A 24725-nucleotide genomic window follows, 5' to 3' on the forward strand; every position below is an offset into this window, starting at 1 on the left:
TTCCAGTTACTTTATACTTGTACACTACATTTCAAAGGGAAATATTGTGTACGACCCATCCTCACTGTGTATGTATATATATATGTATATATATATATATATATGTGTGTAAGTTATGAGGTGTCTGTGAATGAATGGGTTTTCTGGCTCTTTAAATGACTCCTTCACTCACTGCTGAGCGGCCACGTATCGCCACGTTTCCGCGCATGCGCAGCGCAGTTCCGGGCTCGGTCGGTGAAGTGCTCACAGTTAAAACCCATCATCGCGTTTCCTTCTGTTTTACACGGATCTGTCTCGCGGAGCACCGAGAGGGGAGTCCGGAGGCTTCTTCCGCCGGAGAGACGCGTTGAGTCGGGCACCGAGAGGACGTCAGGGAGGATGAACTTCTTCAGGGGGGTGATGGGCGGACAGGCGGTCGGGCCGCAGCCGTCCGGAGCCGAGACGGTAGGAGAGCAGCCCGGCCAGCTAGCCGCGGCTAGTTAGCTTCGGCTAGTTAGCTTCGCTTTCACCCCTGTGTGTGTGTGTTTGTGACAAACCGAGTCTCACTAAGAAATAAATTGATTATTTCCGCTGAATTTCAATTTCTTTCTTTTTCCAAACAAACGTCACCGAGCTTGTTGGAGACACTGGGTCTTTTCTCCACGAGTAAACAACAGCGAGCTAGGCAGAAGGCTAATTAGCTAACGCTAGCAGAGCTGTCAGTCCACAGCAGAGACTCTGACCTCTGACCCTGTTTCTCTTCCTGCAGCTGCAGCGAAGAAACAAGGGAACGAAATGACACAGACAGTAGATCAGCTGACAGTCACTCCACAGTTTCCTACAACAGCTGGATGTTCCCATCCAACACGAGAGACAGACATCCAGAAAGAAAAGAGTAAAGAAAAACACCCCTTCATCATAGTCTGGATGTAAAGAAACCGGTTTGCGACAGCTGTCTCTATATAAAGTCTATCGTCATCATGTACATTGTCGTGCAGAGTTGCAACTAGAGATTATGTTCAGTGTTGATTTAGTCTAAAATGTCATATAATGAGGTAAATGTCTCTTCGTCATGTCCAACAGGGCTGGACCACCCGACGAGAGGATTCATTCAATTATTTAGATAAATGTCAGATTATTATTTCTTTCAAGTCTAAACAGTGATTCAGATCCAGAGAGCAGGTTGTGGTTTTAAACTGAGCAGGGAACACTTGACATACAGCAAACACATTTTACAAATCAATCATGTCATACCTCCTCACTGTGTTTACACAATGCATAAGCATTATATTGATATATATTGAAATTTGGTTTAGATTATAATTCTATTGATGAAAAATATATTGCGTACCCTAGCTAATTAATAAATACCAACTGCAAATCCTCATATACCATCGAGTTACTAACATTTGATATCTTCATGTGTATTTTATGCATCATGGAACCAAAGAGATTTAAACTTGTCACAACTTGTCAGACAATCATCAGTCTGGTTCTTCTGGTTGTATCAAAAGAGCATGTTTTTTTCTGTCCTGAAAAATAATCGACAACATTTTGTCTTCATCCTCTTGGTTTATCATTTCATGACCCCTCAGACCACTGCTTCAGGAATAAAAGGACATTTTCTTGTTTTCCATGCCCTCAATCAAAACATACAAAGAGTAATGATGATTCTTCTTTTTGACAGATCCAGAAGCTGTGTGACAGGGTGGCCTCCTCAACACTCCTGGAAGACCGTAGAGATGCTGTTCGGGCGCTCAAGTCTCTGTCTAAGGTGAAGTAAGAGCAGGAAGTTAATGGAAATGAGTGCAGTAGGAATAAAGTTTCATAGCGACACCTAGTTGAAACTAATGCAGTGCATTAATAATCAACCCTTCAATAAATCCAGCTTTCATGGAGGACATAATGATCAGTTTGTATTGGAACTGTTTAAGAGGTGTTGATTCAACATTGTGATCATGTTTGAGTTTGTTGGGTTTTACTGATATTAATGATACTACTGACTACTTTCACTGACAGATAATTGGTTGGACAATATACTATTATTATATTTTCCAAAAAATGTTTTAAATAAAAACTAGTCTGAACATTTTAATAATCTTTAACTGATTTATTGCCAAATGACTGTATTTCCTTATTTTTAATTGTCTTTTTATATCTATTTATGTCCTTTAACTTGCATTACCTTGGATCTATTCAAATATACCTGTTTATAATCTTGTGTAGAAATATCGCATGGAAGTTGGGACACAGGCGATGGATCACTTGATTAACATACTGCAAACAGACAGGTATGTTCATGTTATATCTGTTATCTGTCACGTTGATTATTATAAAGTGAAGTGTTATAGGCATGTTTGGTTTGACTCAAGATCTGTTGCCTGTGAAATCTACATTTTGTTAATATTCCCATTCCCATTGCAAATTGAACAGGTCTGACTCGGAAATCCTTGGCTATGCTTTGGACACACTGTACAACATCATCTGCAATGATGAGGAGGAAGAGCAAGGTAAAAAAACCACCCTCAATTATTAGGAATCATGGAATTGACCTTAAATCGATTATCATGTAATTATAATGCCTCCTAATTATGTTTCTACTATTAATGATCCTGAGTGACTGAGCCATTTTTCTGTTTGCATGTGTGAAATGAGCTCAGTTGATGTTGACTGGTTAATTTGCATTCCCCTCTTCTATGATAAGTGCTTCATGTAAAGATTCTCGTCTCTTTTTTCTCTTCCATGTTTTAACCCTACAGATGAATCAGAAGGTAAAACTCTTTGACTGTGCATGTTGCCACTCTTCTAACCTCCTGTCAGCAGCACTCACACATCCTGGGTTCTTCTTGGGTGGAATGTGGAAAAGCAGCACTTTATTTTTTGAAGATCTCCTGCAGTGTCCAGATTTTAAATGGTGTATACAAATTCAAGGCTGTGTTTTGTTTATCATTGGCATGTCTTCATGAGAATCAGGCTGTTCTTTTTCTAAATTTCTCTCGAGTAGTTGAATGAATGTTTGCGTTTTGGTTGAAGCTTTAAACGTCCTCTCCCCCCTGCCCTCACAGACGCAGTAACCCCGCTCCCTGTCTCAGGGAAGCATAAGAATGTGTCCGCACCTGGTCAGTACTGAAACTTAGCCATGTGTGCAGTAGCTATTATTGTACTACTAGAGAACTAACTTCACTAAAATCAGTTGGTGCTGGTAAAGTGACTGGTAGGAGTTTGGGTGTTAATAAGAATGCTTCACTAATACCATCACTTGCTCCAACTTGTTTGTTTATATGTCTTTATTGTTTCTTAGTTTTCCTCATTTTAATACCTGTTCTCTTACTCTAGTAAACTACACATTCTATTTATTGAGTTTTGCTGGTTTAAGTGTTTCCCGTATTTAGCAGTTTATCCAAATTACAAAACACAATTACTCACATTCATCTAAAAATATCTAACTGTGCAGATAGTTTGTTTATTTTTCACTTGGGTTTGTGATCTGGATTATGTAGAGAAGGCAGACATAGTTTCTAAAAGAGATGTTGCTACATAAAATTATATTATAATTAAATATCTGCTAAATGCTGCGCTATGTTGCAAGTTGCTATATTTGGCTCCATTATTTTGGGATGTAAACAGAATTCTCCCTTTAGATGGAATTTGTATTATAACAGTTGATGTTATTATTTTAACACAAAAGTTAAATTTCACATTGAATTGATTAAAAAATTAAATCTTCCCACTTAGAAAACTGAAGAGATTCAGTCATAAATTGAAGGATGTCGCTCTGGAAAAGAGTTTAACAAAACAGTAGGTAATTTCAGCTGACATTACTGGGGAGTGGATGAAAAATGATGTGATACTAGACAAAATCACTGACCAGTGCAGGTAAAGTTAAAATCAACCCACCTCCCCGAGGACAATTATTCCTGCTGGAAGGAGGATTTAAAGATAAATATATTTAAATAAAGATAAATAAATCTAGAAATCTATCTGCATAGCTTGATAACATCTGAGGTGGTTGTGAAAATATGTTAGTTGTGTTATTTTGGGTAACTGACCATCAGGGAGGAAATACAAGTATAATGTTTAGTGCCAGCTTGTTACACTAAAGCTCCTAGTTCATCCCACATTAAATGTTTTTTGTGTGTGTGTGTGTAAACTATAGAATCCCATAATAGTCATTTAACCCTTCTGTCCAGATGTTCCCCATCTGTGTGTCGCCCCTTTTCCTCCTCCAGAAGGGATGTTCACAAGTGTCACCCTGAGCATTTGCACATTTACTGGACAGATTCACATATTTGTTGTGAGAAGTTGTAGATCCAGTAATTACTGCCGTGTAACTCAGGCTGATTGTTTTGAACAAACCACCTCTCACTAGAGAGAAGTCTTCCTGTTGTATTTCTGTTTTCTAAAATAAGTCTCCCCTCACAGATGAGAATGCCCAGAAGCAGGCAGATGACCTCGGTGCCCAGTTTACAGACACGTTCATTCAGGAGCCTGAGCATGTGTCGCTTATTCTCTCTCTGTTGGAGGTACTGAACTGTTTCTGCACCAGTGGCAAGACACCTGTGTTATGACATTTGTCTAAACAGCTGCCTAATGTATTCATGTGTCATTATAGGAGTTTGACTTCCACGTGCGTTGGCCGGGGGTGAAGCTGTTGACTGCTCTCCTGAAGAATCAGTGTACCCAGGTGCAGGGCGTCATTCTGGTCAGCCCCATGGGTGAGTTTATCCTTTGCATATCACACCAGCAATACATTTTTTAATGCCCAGATTACTGAGGAGCTGTACCTTCAATTTTTATATTCCACATTTCTGCATGTCTCTTACTGAGGCCATCTGTCGCTTCAGGAAAGTTCTCACCAACATGTTTTATTTCACAGGTGTTTCCAGACTAATGGACCTTTTGGCAGACTCTAGAGAAGTAATTCGCAATGATGTGAGTACTTCTTTGATTCGGTACTAAACCACATATGAAAGATTCAGAAGTGTTGAATACAGGTTTCTAAACCTTAACAAAAATTGATGTAATGCCACAATAACCAGATAAATTTGAGATGCATGACGGCTTGTTTTCCATCTCCCAACAGGGATTACTGTTGCTTCAGCAGCTGACTAAAAGCAACGCTGCCATTCAGAAAATCGTGGCATTTGAAAACGCTTTTGAGCGCCTCTTGGATATAATTACAGAGGAAGGTAGCAGTGATGGAGGTAAGAATTGTGATTCGAATAAAAACAAAATCATGGTTCGTCTTGTGAGCTATATCCTGATCCATCCTCCTCCCTGTGTGCAGGTATCGTGGTGGAAGACTGTTTGCTGCTGCTGCTCAATCTGCTGAAGAACAACAGCTCCAACCAGAATTTCTTCAAGGAGGGCTCCTACATCCAGAGAATGAAGCCCTGGTTCGAGGTCGGTGACGATAACTCGGGCTGGTCTGCTCAGAAGGTCACCAACCTCCACCTAATGCTGCAGGTAAGGCAGAACAGAACATGTCAAACTGTTCCTTCAAATCTTTAATTATCAATTACACTAATCAGTGTCATAATTCTAATCCCAGCTGGTGCGAGTGATGGTGTCTCCAGTGAACTCTCCTGGAGCGACAGCCAGTTGTCAGAAGTCCATGTACCAGTGTGGCCTGCTGCAGCAGTTATGCACCATCCTCATGGCCACTGGTGTTCCTGCTGACATCCTCACTGAGGTAACCATCATAAGAATAATAAACCCAGTGCTGGTGTTCAGGCTTGGCTACCATTTAATAAAAAAAACACAGTTCAAGCTTGTGATCTGTCCTCTTTCTTTCAGACCATCAACACTGTATCAGAGGTCATCAGGGGCTCACAGGTCAACCAGGACTACTTTGCTTCTGTCAATGCTCCTTCAAACCCACCGAGGTAAGACGCAGCCAGTGACACAATATTATATCTCCCATATCTGTATGAAAATAAATCCAGCTCCTCGCCCAACGTTTCCTCTCTCGTCTCTTCACAGACCAGCGATCGTGGTCCTGCTCATGTCCATGGTGAATGAGAGACAACCGTTCGTACTTCGCTGTGCAGTCCTCTACTGTTTCCAGTGTTTCCTCTACAAAAACCAGAAAGGCCAGGGGGAGATAGTGGCGACACTGTTGCCTTCCACTATTGATGGTTAGTTATACTAAGATTACAACTATATTAGTATCCTCATCAATTGTGTTGTTATAATCTTCTAGAGCAAACACAGCAAACTTTTCCCACCTCTCAGAGGGGAAAACTTACTTATGTACTTGGCACCACTCAAAGTAATAGGTTACCAGTTCAGCAAAATACTTTCAGACTAATCTACATAATGTTATGCAGGGGGACATGACTAAATAAATGATATATATATATATTTACACTACATGTGAATGTATGATAAGTTTTTAAAACACAATTAGGTTACATATATAGATCGTCACTCTACAGTGTTGATGTGTTTGTCTTCCTGTCTAAACAGGCTTTGTAAACCACAATCAGAGATGAATGGAATGTTGTTTATTCTTACTAGCATCTTCAGCTATATGTATGTGCAACCATTTCATTACTGATGTACTTTCTTTTTTCACAGCCAACTCCATCTCAGCGGGTCAGCTGCTGTGCGGAGGCCTCTTCTCAGCAGACTCTCTGTCCAACTGGTGCGCAGCCGTGGCCTTGGCTCATGCATTGCAGGACAACCTCACCCAGAAGGAGCAGCTGCTCAGGGTTCAACTTGCCACTAGTCTGGGCAAACCCCCCGTCTCTCTGCTGCAGCAGTGCACCAACATCCTCTCCCAGGTAGGACAATAAAAATCATGCTGCAGGACTGAAGGAGGCGTTGATTGACTGATTATGTCTGGGTAGCATTGGTTTGTTGTAAAAACAAACTGAAGTGTCAACAACAGTGAACAGAACCATGTCACATTATTGTTTGCAGGGAGATAAGATCGTCCGGCGGGTGAGTAAAGAGAGTGTGTTTTGTGTCTGTGTGGTTTCAGTGTTGGGGCGGCACGTGTCCTGGTTATTTCGGCTTGGCATCTGTAGTAGGGGTCTTGATGGCCCATGTTTTTGGGATCCTGCTTCCCTTTAACTCTTCACTACCCCTTCTTTGTTCCTAACCTATGGCTATGACCCAGTTCTTCCTCATAGCGGTGGCAGTCCTCCATACAGATTTGGAAGTTCTAGTTGCTCTCACCGAGTTCACGAGTGGAGTGTGGGGAAGAACACAAGTGGACACCTGACCCGAGGGAGGGTGAAAGTAACAGGACACAGCAGCTGTTTTCTGGTGGTTTTTATATGAGCTGATTTCATCCTAGCACCTGCTCCGAGCTGCGATCTTGAACCATTTGCTCTCCTGCAAGACGTAAACTGTCTGTTCAGGAAGTTTGTGCTGCAGCAGGTTTGAGGCCTTGTCCCGTCCTCACTCTCGGATTTACTTGGACCTAAAAATATAGTTTAAACTCCCGAGGATGAATCAGTTTTTACTGTGGGTTCGTATGGTGTCTCATGAACTAGATGTTAAGACCCCAAACTGGCCCACATCCCAGAGGTGGAACCGTACCTACTTGATAGGGTCATGCACACTCTACATAAAGTTGTGTATCTTAGAAGAGGGTGTAGACTCAACTAAATTACAGGGTCAGGGTCAACTCTTCACGTTTGCATGTTGTAGAAGAGGAAAGTTATCTCTATTGTCTCTGCACTGAACTGCAGTTGGGGCATCAGCACTTCAGGGTCTGATCTTAGGTTTTGCAGAACCAGAGAAACCTTGTAGCATAACTTGTGTTTTGTGTTTCAATTACCAGAAATTACTGTTATGTAATGACTGCAATGTTTGAGCTTAAGGCAGAGGTACCTGAAAACTGTAGACCAAAGATCAATGATTAATTACATAGTGATAAAGATAATAACAGAGCTTTCAGCCTCATGGTGAGTAAGTGGTCAAACTGTTGGACAAAGTTAAACTGTGTCTGTCCAACATGCTGGCAAAGAAGGGAAGAAGTTTACCGTCATGTTGATGTTGGATTTTTCTTGTTGATCAGTGCAAGAGGCGCAGGAATCAGCAGATCAGTTGTGGGATGGAAGACAAACTGCAGCTTATGTGTTAGTGTATGTTTCACGTTAACTCAAGAATGACGCATTGTAGAAAGTTCATACTTTTCATCACAGAAACTAAATATGGAATAAAGCATCTTGCTGCATATATTTGCATATAATCCTTAACACTTAAAAGGTTCAGGATTAAGGGTTTAGTTACATTTAGTGGTCAGTACCCCTCACCCCTTCTGAACTACTGCTCTGGATGACACACTTGTATTGTGAGCATTACATGTGCATTGTCATGGAGATCATTGTGGGACTGTAGTTGAAAAATAATGTTGGACCAGTTCACTGCCCCCGCCCCCGACCGTGCCCTCCCGCCTGTACCAGCCTCCAGGTTGACAATAATGTGGTCAGTTAGCTTTGTGAGGTTAAAGTAATATTTCATATTTAGTTAATGTTGTGTCTACAGATGGCTTTCGCTTTGAAACTGATAGGGACCTATGTTTATTTGAATAGTACATGTGGTCATTTCCCTTTCTTTTTTTTCCTCTTCATTTTTGCATTGCGTCAAATTTGGAGACAAAATCTCAAAAGGTGATTTCGTAAGTTTCTGTAGTCTGGAATGCTGCTACAAGTTTTTGCGCTCACTGTCATCGCTCAGATCATCAGTTATTTCACCACAGAGCAGGTGTCTGCGCCTCTGACAGCATGTTGTGCATAAGGGGGGTTAATGCAGCAGCTTATGAACAGCTACAGTGAAGAGAAACAGATTCTACTCATCTCTGCACTGTGTTTAGATCTGTTCTGATTTTTTTTTACAATCATAATTAATTTTTTCTGCTGTTATTTGAGATGAATTGTTTCCTATAAACATGCACCGGAAGTTTGCTTTTCTAAAAAGAAAAGAAAGAATCCAGGTTGAGGTCTGTTGCAGATCTTAAACCACGTAAATGTTTCTCAAATCTGTTTTCATGGAAACGCATGGTCACCTTTATGTTTTTTATTACAGTTAATTTTTCATGATCAAAAAACACATTTAACAGCTTTTGCTTTGCATGTGCTGATAGCTAGAAACATTAGAATTTCAATTTGTGATTTCAGAAATGCTCTGATTACAAGTCATCAATTATTTGCAGAATTAGAATAGAAATATATGAACTTGAGTTAAAATAATATGTTTTAGTCATTAGAGACTGATTGATTTCCTGTTACAGAACATCACACACTAACCACACATTATTTCAGTATACTGATTGTATTAATTTTATTTTTGTTTTGTGAATAACTTATTAACCATTAATATTTGAAGTGATTGAAGTGCTTCTGATTAATACGGAGTGATTCACATTGTCAACTGTAGATTTGCTTTTACCTGCAACACGTCCAGATGGGAAAACTCTGCTTTTTAGAAATGTACTTTATTTTTAATTTAACACCAACTCATATTCTGGCACTTTTGACTTCTCCTTTTGCTGTTTGAAAGACAACAGCAGTAACTTTGTTGACGTGTCTTAATTATAACTTGCTCTTAAAGAAAAAGGAAGAAAACTGTTGCTTTATTCATAATCCAATTTGATTTAAGAGTCTATGACCAGGATTCAAATTCTATCAAATTGTGATATTGGTTTCTATTATGATTCTGGTTATAGTCATGTGAGGTTCACTAACTCCCATTTGTAACATTTGGTTCTTCATTGTCTAAACTCTAGAAAGTGTTTTAATATTTACACATTTAGTCTTTTGAGGACTCAGGTCAGTTTCTGTCATATCAGATGCATATGTTGACATTTCTTTTGTTTGTGTTGTCTACAGGGCAGTAAAGTACAGACCAGGGTCGGCCTCCTCATGCTGCTGTGTACGTGGATCAGCAACTGTCCGATCGCTGTCACACACTTTCTACACAATCAGGAAAATGTTCCCTTTGTATCCTTGAGGCAGCTCATAAGCCATCTGTCGTTTTCATTCATTACACAGCTGTCTGAAACCTTTGCTCATTAGTAACCTGGGACTTTTCATTTTCAGCTTTTTGGAAACTGAATCAAAGGAATCCAGTGCTATATAATCTTAAAATTCTGTCATTCAAAAATGAATCAAATGAATCCTTCACTTGATGCTCGTGCAGCTGACAGCTCAGATCTCAGAGAACCTGGGAGAGGATGAGCGGCTGGTCCAGGGTCTGTGTGCGCTTCTGCTCGGCATCTGCATCTATCACAACGACAACTCACTGGAGAACTACACCAAGTAAGTGTCTCTGCACAGTTTCACCCTGTGATGAATCAAAGAAATAGTATAATTAATCATTTATAATTAATAATTATATATTTGTTTTATAATGAGGATTATATATGTTTCGATTCATCCTAACATTTGAGAAAGAGGTTATTATCATATTCCTTATCTCTCATCACCACTGTGAGAGAGCCAGGTCCTGTTTAACACCCGCTCTGTCCTGCAGAGATAAGCTGAAGCAGCTGATTGAGAAGCGAATTGGAAAGGAAAACTTTGTAGAGAAACTCTGCTTCATCACCAAACATGAGCTGTACTCGCGGGCGGCTCAGAAGCCACAGCCCGTCTTCCCGTCTCCAGAGCAGATGCTGTTTGACCATGAGTTCACCAAGCTGGTCAAAGACCTGGAGGGTCAGTCAGACACTTTTTCTGTCTTCCAGCGAGGAATCTTTTATTATGACGGCTTCAAAGTTTCATGAGGATTTAAGATTGATTCACCCTCTACTCTGAACAGGTGTTATCACCAAAGCGGTTCACAAATCCAGTGAGGAGGAGAAAAAGGAAGAGGAGGTGAAGAAGACATTGGAGCAACATGACAACATCGTAACTCAGTACAAAGAGCTGATCAGAGAACAGGTAAATAGACTCTTTACTGTACACACCCGAGCTAAGTAGAACATCTATATTATTGATTTAACGTTATTTACATTTGACATCACGTTGACTGGTTTATTTTAACTGTGATCTTCAGGATGCTCAGATCCAGGAGCTCAAAGAGCAGGTGGAGTCCATGACGTCTCAGAACGAACAGATGCAGACTACAGTCACACAGCAGCTGTCCCAGATCCAGCAGCACAAAGACCAGTACAACATCCTCAAGCTTAAGTTAGGTGGGTTCACCACCAGAGCTCGTTGGTGTTGCTTTGTCCTGTAGAAAGGAAAAGGAGATAAGTAGCAGCCTGCGCCTTGTTGTTATAATTCTGGACCTTATACCAGTTACGATAACATTTTACTGCTCATGGAGAGATATGGGCCAACAGGAGATATGCAGTGACATCCCCAGATACTTATACAACAGAGGGCATGATCAGACAGATTACAAAGAAACAAATAATCTTATTCACCTTTACAAACATAAAGATGAAAACAGCGATTTGTAGTTTTAGAGGAGTTACACGTTTCAAACAACAGAAAGACTAAGTGATGAAGAAGGGTGTCTGTAGTAAACCTGATTGGAAATTTTCATTATCACTCTGTTTAAGATGAACAATTCACTCTAAAAACATTTTTAGATATTACGTCATGATGAACTCTGCTTCAAAGTAAGATTAAGGATTTACAGCTATCTGTAAACTCTTGTCTTTTATTAGATTTAGGACTGCGGCTCGTATAATTATAATTTATCTTTATGATGCCAGAAAATGGATGAAAACACTTCCCAGACCAAGGTCACTTCTTCTGCTTTCATTCTGAACATCACATTAGAATCCCAAGATCAAGTTACTGTCCTTTGACTCAGAAAATAATCAAATCATCTCATTTGAAAAGCTAAAAGTCAGGATTTTCTTTTAAAGTATCTAAAAAAGCATTTGATTATTCAAATCGTTTATTAATTATTTTCTGTCAAATACATCAGTTGACTTATCATTTAATATGAACATTCCATTACCACAGGAACATGAAGTGTAGGTGACGTAGTACCATGCACATGTATACGTACATAATGACAATCAACAGAGACGTCTCTTCAACAAGCAACTCACATTTCCTCTTCTTCTCATTTAGCTGGATATGTATGTATGTGTTTACATCTTCAGGTAAGGAGAACCAGAGTCAGGTGAACGGTCAGGGAGAAGGCTCTCAGGTGAACGGGCTGCAGACAGAGGAGCTGACGCAGCTCAGAGAGGAAGTGGAGGAGCTGCGCAAGCAACAAACACTTCTCCAGACACAACTCAGTGACAAAGACGCACTTATCAACAGCCTGGTGAGTAACAACTGTGTCACACGTGTTTGTATCTTCAAGCTGAGGCTGAAAAATGAATTGCTTGTAAATGTCACGGTGAGTTGATTCTCTGGTCTTACAATTGTATGAAGAGTTTTTCTCCGTCACAGTGAAAATGGTGTCATGTCTTTCCTGTTTGTACCTGCAGAAGTCAGAGGCAGCACAGACAGCAGAGGGTTCAGCAGGAGCAACAGAAAACACAGAACTACTCAAGGTGCCATTCATCATCATTATACACTTAAACCCAGTTTCACTGAAACATAAAATCAGTTTCTGATACAAATGCATAAAAAGCTAAAGAGCATAAAAATGAACCTGAGTTTTCTGTGTTAAGTGATGAGTCTGGATTATTTCCCTTGTGTCCAAAAGTCAGAATTATCATCAGAACTTATTGATTGAAGATCTGACAAAATGCAGTAATGTAACAAATAATTAAAGTTGTATTTTTGTCTCCCCTTTGTATTCCTACTGGTTTCCATTAAACACTTTTCCTGAAATAGTTATTAACATTGTTTTTCTGTGATATTTAAAATATCATAAAGTCTCTGGGGCGTTTGTGGGATTGATTCAAAACAAACTGCAGTGCCCTGTTCATCGTAATGTGGAGACACTTTGTGTTTTTAATAGTGTTTGGAGAAAAGTGGAGCTCTATGGTACAATTGAATACGAAGACAATACTTTGTTAGTAATGATCAAATCACTGTTGGCTTGTTCTTTTCATCTTTCTTTTTTGTGATAATGAATATTTATGTTTGTGTTTTGTGCTAATGTTCTTGTTTGTCGCAGGAGCTGGAGGCTTTGAGGAGTCAGCTTCAGTCCCAGTCGTCAGAAATCAACCAGCTGAAGACAGAGAGACAAGAACTTGTCAGAAGAGCAGAGGCTGGGGTAAAAGTGTGAATATAACAGCGTGTGCCAAATACATTACATTATAATAAAACAGATTGTGAATTAATGAGCCTTCGTGTGGCTTCTCTCAGTCCTCAAACGCGGTCCCCAGCAGCGACAGCTCCATAGACACAGCCAAGATGGCAGAACTAGAGAGCAGACTTGCAGCACAGACGACTGAAACAGAGAGACTCAAGGTTTGTATGATTTCTACGATACGCTGTGTCTGTGCTCTTCACACACGGCAAAAATTGTTGACCTTAATCTTTTATACAACAGCAGTTTGATGTCTTGAAATTATTTAATCAGACACTATATCAGACAACAAACCAGAGAAGTTATCAGCAGGCGTCATTCCAACTGTTGTTTCAGAGATGTTTTCAATTTCTTTCATTGTTTCTTTATTTCTTCCGTCACTCTTGTGTCCTCCATGTCTTGACCGCCCTCTCTCTTCTTCGTTGGTTCAGGAGGAGACAAAGAGCTTGACTGCGAGTCGAGCAGACCTCGAGCAGCAGTTGGCTTCTGCCACCAGCACGGTGGCCATCCTGCAGACGGAGAAAGCGAAGCAGCAAACGGACTTGCAGGAGTCCAAGAAGGAGCAGGACGACCTGCTGATGCTGCTGGCCGACCAGGACCAGAAGATCCACAGCCTCAAACAGAGACTCAAAGGCCTGGGAGAAACGGTAGAAAAACCAACAGTGTTATATTCTAAACAAATCAGGACATAGAGGAGTTCAAACGCTGAACGTCATGTTATCATCGCTCAGTGTGCAGGGCAGTAGAAAATGTTTTCCTGCACCAACTTGAACTGCTGGTCCACCAGAATACAACGGGGGGGCATAAAACATTCTGAAAAGAATTCTTCACATCGTTGGTTTGAGATGAAACGCCTCGTGTGTTGCTGTGAGCAACAGTAATTGCAGGCGACTTAAAGGTCCAGTTTAAGATTTAGATGAAAGGGAACTATTGAAATTTAATGTAGAATAATCCTCATGATGTTTTCACTAATTCATTTCATCTAAATTGTATGAATTGTAGTTTTCTTTACCCCAGAAAAAGCCCTTTATATTGAAATACTTTATATTGAAATACTTTATATTTAAATACTTTATATTTACATCGAGGGGACCCTCTCTACTGAGGCCGCCATGTTTTTTACATTAGTCCAGACTGAACAAACTAAACACCTTTTGAGTTTTTATGACAACTAAAGGCTACCACAGGTTCTTTTACATGTTTGGAAGGAGAGGGTGAGGTGAGGGGTGTTCAGCTGCAACATGCAACTTCAACACTGGATATCACAAAATTCTACACACTGAACCTTTAAGGTTAATTTAATAACGTTAGATTCGTTCACTGAAACAGACAGAAAGATTTTAGTCTTAGAACTTTTTATGGAAACACTTTGTGAGTTGGCAAGAAACTACAGGCGTCTTCATGTTGTCACTTTGGGGACAGAGACAAACAGCCTGAAACTGTTAGAATCGGAAATTTAGTCCATTAATTTCTGACTTAGTGGAAACTGGTGGAAACAGTCAATGTAGGTGTTAGTTGTCTTGGTAGATTCATCTTAATGGTCCGAGCTCCATCAGTGAACTGTGGTCGTAGTTTTTATCAGTAGAGATATCATGGGTGATTATGGGAAATAACTGCTCGGCTGTGTTTTGTCTGTTTGCTTTAGTTAGACTGTAATGCTTTTCTTGCAGGTGGAAGATGAAGACGACCTCGATGCCAGGGACCAAACAGACGACGATGATGAGGAGGATGAAGAGGAGGATTAAAGAAAAACACTGAAAAATGGAAAAGATGGAAATTTATTTGCCAGAAGGCAAGAAAAAGACTTAACGTGAGAAACTCAAGAATAGGACTAATATATTGAAGGAGTTTCTTTTTCCAGCTGCCATGCTATCTTCATTTTTCTTCACTCCCTCGTCACATCACATATTTGTTAGTTATTTGTTTTGTCCAAGATAAGGCTCCAGTTTTCAGTGACAGCTAACAGATGTCAGTGCATTCATCTCTGCTACTCTCTCCATCGGTTTGTGATGGATTTTACCAGTCGTGTTTATTGTAACGTTTATAGTTTGTGATCACACACAAAATAAAACTCTAGGTTCATTTCATGGCACGGAGTTATCAAGAGTCATCTGGAACATTTAGAGAGGACGGATTAAATGTAGCAAGTATGAACAGATTTGATATAATTCTTATTCTATCATAGAGATGCTGGAGAGGCTCTCAGCACCGGTGTTTTCCCCATCTCGCTCTCCTGCTCTCACCAGACACACGATGCACTAGAACCACCTGCAACATGTCACTGTGCTGCACCTTGAATTGATCTGCCTTCATACCCGAGTCAGTGCGAGTTTGGTGTTGTACAGTATTTCAAGACTCAGAGTTGACGACACGACCGGACTGCTCGGCAATATGCTGCAAAACACTGAGAGAGAAGATGTAAAGACAAAAAATGATATTTTTGCAACTTTTTTGTCCAGTACTGGCATCCAGCTTCTGTATGATATCGTGTAACTTATCAATTTATGAGCCACATGGAAATAAATAATCTAAGGGTCTGTTTGCCTGTATGGAGAAATGATTGTAGATATATTAAATTTTACTAAATCCACAATCACACTTGGGCATTTGTCTTACTGAGGATTATTTTTGTCTGGATAACTTTTTACCCATGTTTCGTGTCCTCGCTGCGTCAGATTTGTTCGGCGCATTTAGGACATTGAGATTCAAAGATCAAGATACAAAGATTATAAACATGCTTCAATTGAAAAATGATTTTCATTTTTTACCGACCACTCTAAACTCCCTCACATTCAATTCTTCTACACACGGCTCTATTATTATCACACACAAGTCGTTGGCACAACTGTCGGGGGAAGTTTGGGGTTCTGTATCTTTCCCAAAGACACTTTGGAATGTAGACTACAGGAGCCAGGGATTAAACTACTGACCCTCTGGTTAGTGGATGATCCTCTCTGCCTCCTGAGCCACAGCCTCCCTGAAGCCTGAGATACACGAGGACAGGTGTCCTGTCCAGTATGCTGTCATCACTGTCCACAAGGTAAACCAACAATTTCTTCTCTGTTCACAAATCTAATGGCCTCTGGAATAAAAGAGCTCTCACTTCTATTTGACATGGAGGCGCATCCTCTTAAAGTATTAATGGAGAACATGTGAGGGCTCGTTGATACTTTGGATCTATGGATGTGTGAATATTACTTCAGGATTAAATCGTTGGTTTACCAGGATTTTCAGGGCTTTGTTAGAAAAATCATTTTCAAGTGAAAGCACAAAGTTTTCTAGGACACTGATGTCACAGAACCAAGGAGACGGACGTCTTCTGTTTGCATAACTCCTGTTTCAACAAGTGATCTTTCTGAAAGGACGTAAAACTTCTGGCCCCGTTCACACTTAGCTTTGGTTTTAATTATACATCTTGTGGCGTAAAGTTCTGCCCAGCTGAGACGAACCTTCCTGAATACATGAATGATGATTTTCATTTATTATTCAAAGGGTTGATATCTGAAGCAAATCTGACAAGTTAAGGACTTGAGGTCATTAACAGGGTGTGGAGGATTTCCAAAAAGGAAATGGTAAATATACACATACAGTCCAGGTAACATGTTCTCTGTTGTAAACGCAGCATCTACAGATTATATTCATCGATCATATTCGTTTGAAAGTTGCAGTTGTTTTACCTTTAAGACATATTTTAGTCTTTTGGAGCGTCAGATGGTTTAGTAGGTTTTCCATAAATTCCCCTACGATGAAGGAAAAGCTAAAAGGAAAGTACAGTACTCACATTAGGAAATATTTTTTCTTTATTTAACTAAAATAAATGGACACAAATCTGTTCGGTCTCTGGATTTAATTGGATTTCAAACTAATACAACCTCCTGATCTGCTGATGAAGACCATGGAACAGTGGCAGAACTCTGAACAAGTAAAGAAATAGAATTTAAACATATTTTTGTCGACTAACATCCAAATTGCTCATTTGTACTTTTCTATTTCTTGTACAATTGCTTACACATGTTTCTTACTTTGAAATAGTCGATGTTCACTTGACCTAAAGCACAGCAGTTCATCTCACATCTAAAATGCACTGATGCAACTGAAACACTTCTGCTACCACGACAGAGAGAAGAGTCTGTGAACGCACTGATCAGTAACTGAACCTGACTCGTGAAGGAAACATCAGTGTGCTCATTTCTTCATTGTCTCAGTTCATTTCTATGATGAACCTCTGAGTGGATTTTGTGAATCTCCTTGTAATGCCTGAGTTTCAACACCGGGAGGCAACAGACTCAAAGATGTCTGGGGAACATCATAACATGACATGGATGCAGAAGTTGGATGTTCTGAGAGGAAGCTTGTTTTATTGTTGTTGAGAAGATTCATAGAAACTAAGGGCGTCACTTCTGTCGCTGTTAAACTCCAGGAGAACGTTGTCGTGCAGTGTTTCTACCTGATGAGCTGAAAACACGAAATATTACTTATGTATTAATCTACACACACACCTAACGCTGTATGGTATCTATTAAAAGTACGATGATATAAATTGTACAGTGAGTATAACTTCTACACTGTACTGACATTTCACCAGGCCCCTAAACTAAAACTCATATGTGACGCTCTACTGACGCTTCCTCCTCCTTTTTCTGCTCTACATTGTGTAATTTGTACTTTATTGCCTGTTCATATATGTATTTATATGTGTGTAAAATGTCATCTACCATTAGGTTGTCCTACATTTCAAATTTGACTTGAATAAAAATGATTATGCTCAAATTGACATTAGATAAAAGTACATTATTATTTGAGCTGTTTGAGGTGAAGCTGTTCTTTACATGTACAGTTTATAACAATGGATCTTAGTTTAAGTGTATAATATATAGCCTCAGTAATCTTTTTTACCCTAAGGTGATTTGTTCTCATACGACTACATTTGGAATGTTTTACGTTCTGGATGTTTTAGTTTAACCTGCCATCATGTTAAACACTTTGCTGCATTTTATGCATGACTTGTGTGATAAAAAATAAAGTATATTATCAGCATGATTATTGAAGTTATAAAAAGCAGAAATATATGTAGAGAAGTTTACAGTTCAGTGTTCTCCTCTGAAATGTGTATAAATGTACCATCAAAACAAAAAAGGTTTTCAGATAAAATACTGGTTAAATGGTTAAAGTATATATTTTTAACTCTGTTCTTTTTAATTTTATGAGTAATATAATATTATGTAAACTTAAACTTTTACATTACTTGTTTTATAAGTATAATTTAATTATTAATTTAATTATTTGTTGTTTAATTAAGTGTGGAGTCACTGTCCTCTGGATCCCAGAACTTTTTAATTTAAAGGTGTGTTGTATTACTATCATCTCTCTTTAATTATACAATTATACTTATCTTTAATTGGAAGGTATATCATCATTATTATCATTATTATTATTATTATTATTATGATCTGCTCTGAAATCATCCAGTATGTTTAAAACCAACCTGTTCTGCCTCGCCCCTCCTCCCTCCCTCCCTCCTCCTCCCTCCCTCGTCGCATCCTGTGCTCTCTCATCCTCCTCCTCTTCATCCTCCTCTTCCTCCTCCTGCTCCTCCTGCTCTATCCCTGGTGGCTGCGGTGATCAGGAGACACATCCTCCCCCTCTCACTTCTTCTCCATCTTTATTTATGTTTGTACTTTTCCGGGACTGTCAAGGTCACAGGCCGGGCATCGTGACTTTTAAATGAGCACCATGCAGCCGCAGCCACCGGTGTTATAACGCGACTCGTCCCGGCTCCGGCAGCTCCTCCACCGGCTGCTCCAGCTCCAGCGCCGCTGCACAGACTCCTCTTCAGGGAAAACTACCACCACCTGCCGGGGCGTCTGCTCCATATGACCGTCTCAAAGGTGAGTCCCCTTCATCCGCTCCCTCGCTGTGTGTAGCCGGTTCTCTTTAGTCACTTTGCAGCCTCGGTTTATTTCCCCGCCGCTGCTCGATCACCGGAACCTCCCGGTGAGAGTTTGATTTCAGCCTGAGCTCCGAGCAGCGTGGCCCCGGGCTGCTGCTCTGCCATGCGGCTGCAGAGCGTCCTCTGTCCGGGGAGAGGAAGAACACCCCCCAGTGTGTGTGTGCGCGTGCGTGCGTGTGTGTGCATTTTAAGGTGAGACATGTTGTAAGGTAAGGTTTTGTTTAGGTTTAAGTTAAGGTTGGTCTAATGTTAAGGTTCTGGTTAAAGTTAGATTAAAGTTAAACTGTACTTTAAGATAAAGGCTAAAGTTAGGTTTATGTTAAGGGTTAGGGTTTAGGTTAGGTTTAGGTCGGATTAAGGTTAGGCTAAAAATATGTTTAGGTGAATTTAGGTTTTGGTTTAAGTTAAGGTTGGGTCAAGGTTTAGGTTAAGGTTAGTTTAAGCCTCTAGACATCTGTGGGTTAAGGTTAGATTTAGATCAGGAAATCAATGTAAAGCAATATAAGGTGTGTGTCAGTGTTGGGGTTGAAATAATAAATTGATCAGATTATTTGTAGAGTGACAGAAACAAAATTCCCATAAATACCGATGGCTGATAAATTGTTTAGGTCGTAAATTAAGCATAAACTCCATCAATGAGCAGATTCAAGCTTTTCGGTGGTGACAGGTTCACTGCTTGACATGTGTGTAAAACAAATATCATATATCATTGATAACAAAGCAACAGTTTCTCCAAATAGATCCAGTGTACGTGTTGTTAATGTCATCCTCATGTCTGGAAACACATAATTAGATTGAAGTGAATTGTATTATTGTTGCTCGGCGGGTGGCTGTGTTCTGTCCGGACACAAACTCAGCAGATGGTTTGGATCCATTGTTTTTGGACGGACGTAAACAAACGTAAGACAAAAGAAGAAGCAGTTTGAGAGCTCTGTGTTTAATGACCTGAGTCTAATGCTCACCACATGTGGAGCAGTGGGAGAAATATAGTGCCAGTCAGCTCCTCTAGTGTGGCACATGCACATCACCTCTACAGTGGCAGCTTCAGGCCGTGCACTTTGTTTAGGCAGTTTAACACGGGCCTTGTTTATAGATCTGAAGTGGTATCATATTATGATAATGTGACTATAGTGACTCATGGTTTCACTAAAGTCTGCTGACCAAATTACAATTGGAACAAAGTTAGATTTTAAAGACTTCGTTCGTATGAATCAAACAACAATTTGATTATTTCACACATGCTACATTTAACCATCAGATAAAAATCTTTATAAAATGTATTAATTTAAACCACATTTCTCAACATCAGTTTAACATTAGCTCAGACTAAGCAGCAAATTTTAGACTTGAAGTTTTATTCCATTTATTTTATGGGGCATTAACACAATAATCACATGTATAAACAGTTCTTTCCATTTATGCTTTTTGTAATTCTAATTACAGAAAATGTTTAATTCAGAGGTCAAGTGCAGGCGATAATAGATTCTATACAAAATATTTTTGACAGTGTTCATGAAGTGAGAGCATTGAATCATGTCTCATGTCTGTGGAGCCAGGAGACGATATGGTTGATTGGTTTTCTCTTTTTATAAAGTAAAAACAAACACAAGCACCTGTAAAGTTAAACATGTTGGCACTTGGGTCTTTTCAACATTTCTATCTGTGTACGTATTAGAAACAAGATGCAGTGTGTTGCTGAAAGACAGTTTAAGAAAGGAAAATGTAGCTTATAGACATATAGCTAGTCTCAATTCTCTAATTCTCATTTCTGTTTGTGTTTAGTTGTCCAATGACGTGAACACTCATGAGTTGCAAACATGATATTCTTTCTCTTTAACTTGGAAATAAGCTGAATAATAATTGTTGCCAGTCAGATTTACCTTTAGCCTCAGTGTATCCTCAAGTTCCATCTGTATCGTTGATCACAAGGCCAAAACAATTGATGGTGCTAAGGTGCACAATGGAGGTTTGTCCACTGGTGGCCGCTAACACCTGCTAACACCTGCTAACACCTGCTAACACCTACTGGTAGTTGGTAACTTACATTGTGCAGAAGACCTTCAAATGTACGAGGGATCGTCACCATCTTGTCCTATATTTGAAAAAATGCTTCAGAAACTTTTATTCCTTCTTAACGTGTCCTGTCCACTTCTTCACCTCTGCTCTTTTATCAGCTCACAGGAGATAAACACTGAGGACAAAGCTGCACTTTGGCTTCTGCTGTGGTTTAATGCAAATTTCTATTCCAGCCCGTAACAAGAACAAGTCTGTCGCTGGTGATCTGCGTGCTTTCATGCCCTCTCCCATCGCCAGCTTCTCATTCACAAACCTGAAGAGTTTCTCAGACTGTACGAGGCAGTAATGTGCTCAGAGTTTAAGAACCTGTGTGGCAGCGCCAGTCACGGTGGTGTTGGTGTTGTGTGCGGTGTGAAGGTGTCATGCCAGCGCTAGATCAGTCTAAGTAGGCCTGTCATCAACCTAATGGGCAAACCCCTGCCAAAATGAGCATTAGACTAATGAGTGTGCTACGCAGCTTCAGTTGTGGGAAAACTCCCGACCAAGAAGAAACTTCACCCCTTGTAACTGGATTTTAACGAGAGAGAAAGAAAGAACGCGTCTTGACGTTATCAGAAAGTTTTTAATGAGGAGTTTGAGGTATTTGAAGACACTGTACACTCTCTTCTGTTTAACTCTACTGTGTGTCTCTGGAAATCTGTTGTGAGCTTTCATGTCGGGCCATAAAGCGCTAACCTGCTGTATCTCTGGCATGTTATCACACAGACTGTTCACACATACCTGAGATTCTCCTGCTCTCTCCAACCTATGACCTGTGCAGTTTGCTAACAAGACGCTCAGTTCTTCAGAATCTCAGAAGCACAGAGACTCGTTTATGAAATGTGTCAGTTCAGCTCAATTCAGGTCTGTAAGGTAATACACACATTTGCAGTAAGTCTGTAAGCCTGATGTAATAACTGCTGTGAATTGAAGGCGTGTTTTTGAACTAATATCTTTGAACCTGTTCAGCAGAGTTTTCATGGGGCAATATGCTGCTGTTGTGTAATACAGTGATTTGAAAATAACAGGAGCTGTATCCTGTGTTCTTGACAAACATGATGCCTTGATTACCTCAGAACCCAATATTATACTTTAATACTTTTAACTGCCAGTGGAGTGAATCGTGAAATGAACGGTAGCAAATCTCAAAATGTCTTTCTTTTCTTTGTTGCAGTTCTTTAAGAAAAAGTAATTGGTCTTCAATATCTATCAGCTCCAACACGATCCTCTTAGTAACACTTGCCATTGGTCTGAAGAGACGCCAGAAAATTTGTTAATAAGCGGATCAGAAACCGGACAACACTTTTCGGCGCGTAACACACCTACGCACAAACTGTGAATGCTCGGCTATGTGCGTATCTAAGATGTAGCTTCCACGCTAAAGCATCAATTGGGTTTTAAAGACATAATTTTACAGTTTTATAACCCGAATGGAGGGATAGACCAAACAGAGGAGATACTCTGTGGAATATTAGAGAATGATTTGCTGTCTTGTATGGTGTTTGTGTGTTTTCACTGAAAATAAAATGACGAGATAAGAAAAAGACACAGGTAGCGTGCTGCTCTCCTCTGCAGGGTTCAGCTGCAGAATGTGTCGACTTCGTGGTGTTTCTGTGCATCTTCACCTGTGTTACTCCACAGCGAGGTGAGGAAACCAATAAAAGGTGGCGAGTCATTCTGTGTCCAGGTCAGAATGTTGAGGCCGGTCTATGTATGTGAGTGTGGAGATATGCTGCCTGATCATACCTGTAGCTTTATAAATCATGTACATGTTTAAATTACAAAAGTTTTCATGTTCGATGAATGTGTTGATTATTTTTAGCCAAACATACGTGACTCAGCAGATGGTGGGGCCACTTTGTTTTAGAATTAAATACTCTTAACAGCAAACATTCATGGTTCCAGAGGATGAACATGACTTTGTTGGTTGTTGGCATTTCTGCCGCCACCAGGAGGACAACGTTGTTGATTTGTACTTAAACATATCTGAGTTGGTAGTTTTGTCATGAGACTTATATTGAAGGTCTCCAGAGGATGAACTGTAAGAACTTGGGTGATTCAGTTTTTCAGTAGTGCCATCCGATAATTGAATGCTAATATGACCTGCAAAAATATCAATGCTAACTTGCCAGCATTTGCTATTTACCAATATGTTGTGCTAACTGCCATATATTCGCATTCTATCATGCTAATCTAGCCAAATCTGCTAAACATCTGCATGTTAGCATTGTCACAATGAGCGTGTTGAGCATGCTAACCTGTAGCTTCAAGTAACACTGTGCCCAAGAACAGCTTCACAGAGCTCCGAGCATTGCTGCACGCTTTTAGTCTTGTTTTTAAATTATTCATTTGGACTATAAAAGTTCACAAAATTGTTCTCGAGATAACCCAAGATACAATCTCCACTTTCCTGCTGACATCTACAATAACATGAAACGGTGAAAGATAGAAAATCCTCACATTCGAGCTTCTGGGATTCACTGAATGTTTCAGCTAAATTCACGTGTGCAGGTCGTGTCCTCAAGCAGCAACTGAAACTCTTGATTCACTGATTTGGCAACAAGTCAGAAACAGCCTGGAGGTCAATGAGATCATCTCACTTGTTGCTTTACAAAGCAGACATTGTGCCTGGAAGGTGATGTGGTGGTGGAGAACCTGATGTTTCCACTAAATGATGCCTCATACATGATTATAGCTCCAGAACAAAGCCCCCGGGGTTCTTCAGCCTCTGACTCCTCCACCGCTGCCCCTGTGGTTCACTCTTCACTGACGCTAATGAAGTCCTTCCTCCACGCACAGCAGGACAGAGGGTTGTGTCCCCCGTCACGTTTAACCCCACAGTTCAATTACACTGATACTGACACTTCCATGGCTCTTTACTAGAAGACACGATGTTTTCTTTACACAAATTTGTGGAAAATACATATGTTGTCATGCATTTATATTCTAATATCCTCTGAGAAATATAATGTGTTTTTTTAAGAAGTTATTGAGTTGAAAATATATTTATTGGAGGGATTTAAAGGCAAAACTGTCACAATACTGGTCATCACCAGCAGTTCTTCTAATCCAGATGAAGTGAAATGAAGGTTCTTTTTGTGTTGGATGGATTTGAGCTTTTTTTTTTAAGAGCTACTCTAACGCAGATGTTTTGATCTGGATTGATTTCTTGATTTTTTTCAGCCCTGTTTTTTCATAGTCATAGTCTCTTGAATATGCATTTTTGATCTCCAGTCAATTGTGCACATTGTAGATGTGTAATAGATCAACATTCAGTATTGAACAACTACACTGCACAATTTTTGTGATTTATCATTTGATGCTTGATGCTCCCAGGCCCAGCTCCTGAACTGATTCAAATCTGTCATATTGAAGTGCTCAGGCTTTAGGAAGCAATCTGCTGGTGCTTGTTAAGGACGATTACTGTACTCGTCCTGACAATGGTTTGGAAATCCCTAAAATGCTCTTATGTAACCGGAGAGCCTGCATGTGACCGCAGAACCTCTCACTGTTATTGTCACACACCGAGGGCCTACAGACCACCAGCTTCCCTTAACAAACC

The 24725-nt window shown here is 40.0% G+C and overlaps 2 protein-coding genes across 8 annotated transcripts in view; both read left to right on the forward strand.

Moving 5' to 3' along the window:
• The first annotated feature begins 189 nt into the window (after positions 1–189).
• Positions 190–15751, forward strand: uso1 (USO1 vesicle transport factor). Of its 7 annotated transcripts, XM_020101272.2 has the most exons (27): positions 190–444; positions 1667–1753; positions 2206–2270; positions 2413–2489; positions 2739–2750; positions 3045–3098; positions 4402–4502; positions 4592–4694; positions 4856–4911; positions 5063–5183; positions 5267–5445; positions 5531–5671; positions 5776–5864; positions 5962–6116; positions 6559–6764; positions 6904–6924; positions 9822–9932; positions 10132–10250; positions 10465–10646; positions 10750–10871; positions 10987–11125; positions 12053–12219; positions 12386–12451; positions 13024–13122; positions 13215–13319; positions 13590–13805; positions 14829–15751. In XM_020101272.2, exons 1-27 carry the CDS (start codon positions 379–381, stop codon positions 14901–14903), a joined length of 2934 nt encoding a protein of 977 aa, XP_019956831.2. In that variant the 5' UTR covers positions 190–378; the 3' UTR covers positions 14904–15751. The 7 variants fall into 7 exon arrangements, with proteins under 7 accessions (XP_019956831.2, XP_069385479.1, XP_019956833.2 ...); XM_020101274.2 differs by lacking the exon at positions 6904–6924 and having other exon boundaries at positions 217–444; XM_020101273.2 differs by lacking the exon at positions 2739–2750 and having other exon boundaries at positions 217–444.
• A 3137-nt stretch (positions 15752–18888) lies between these two features.
• The window catches only part of coro2aa (coronin 2Aa), a 31939-nt gene continuing 26102 nt past the window's right edge, over positions 18889–24725 (forward strand). Inside the window, exon 1 of the mRNA XM_020101327.2 lies at positions 18889–19046. Coding sequence (XP_019956886.2) covers positions 19032–19046 — 15 coding nt within the window. The 5' untranslated portion in view covers positions 18889–19031. The remainder of the gene's footprint in view (positions 19047–24725) is intronic.

The sequence above is a fragment of the Paralichthys olivaceus genome, chromosome 8 (assembly GCF_024713975.1).
Source record: "Paralichthys olivaceus isolate ysfri-2021 chromosome 8, ASM2471397v2, whole genome shotgun sequence".
Taxonomy (NCBI): domain Eukaryota; kingdom Metazoa; phylum Chordata; class Actinopteri; order Pleuronectiformes; family Paralichthyidae; genus Paralichthys; species Paralichthys olivaceus.

Coding starts and splice junctions, on each gene's coding strand:
- uso1 (XM_020101272.2), top strand. CDS start 379: ATGAACTTCTTCAGGGGGGTGATGGGCGGACAGGCGGTCGGGCCGCAG. Junction 4,695..4,855: donor CATTCTGGTCAGCCCCATGG/GTGAGTTTATCC, acceptor TTTATTTCACAG/GTGTTTCCAGACTAATGGAC. Junction 4,912..5,062: donor GAGAAGTAATTCGCAATGAT/GTGAGTACTTCT, acceptor ATCTCCCAACAG/GGATTACTGTTGCTTCAGCA.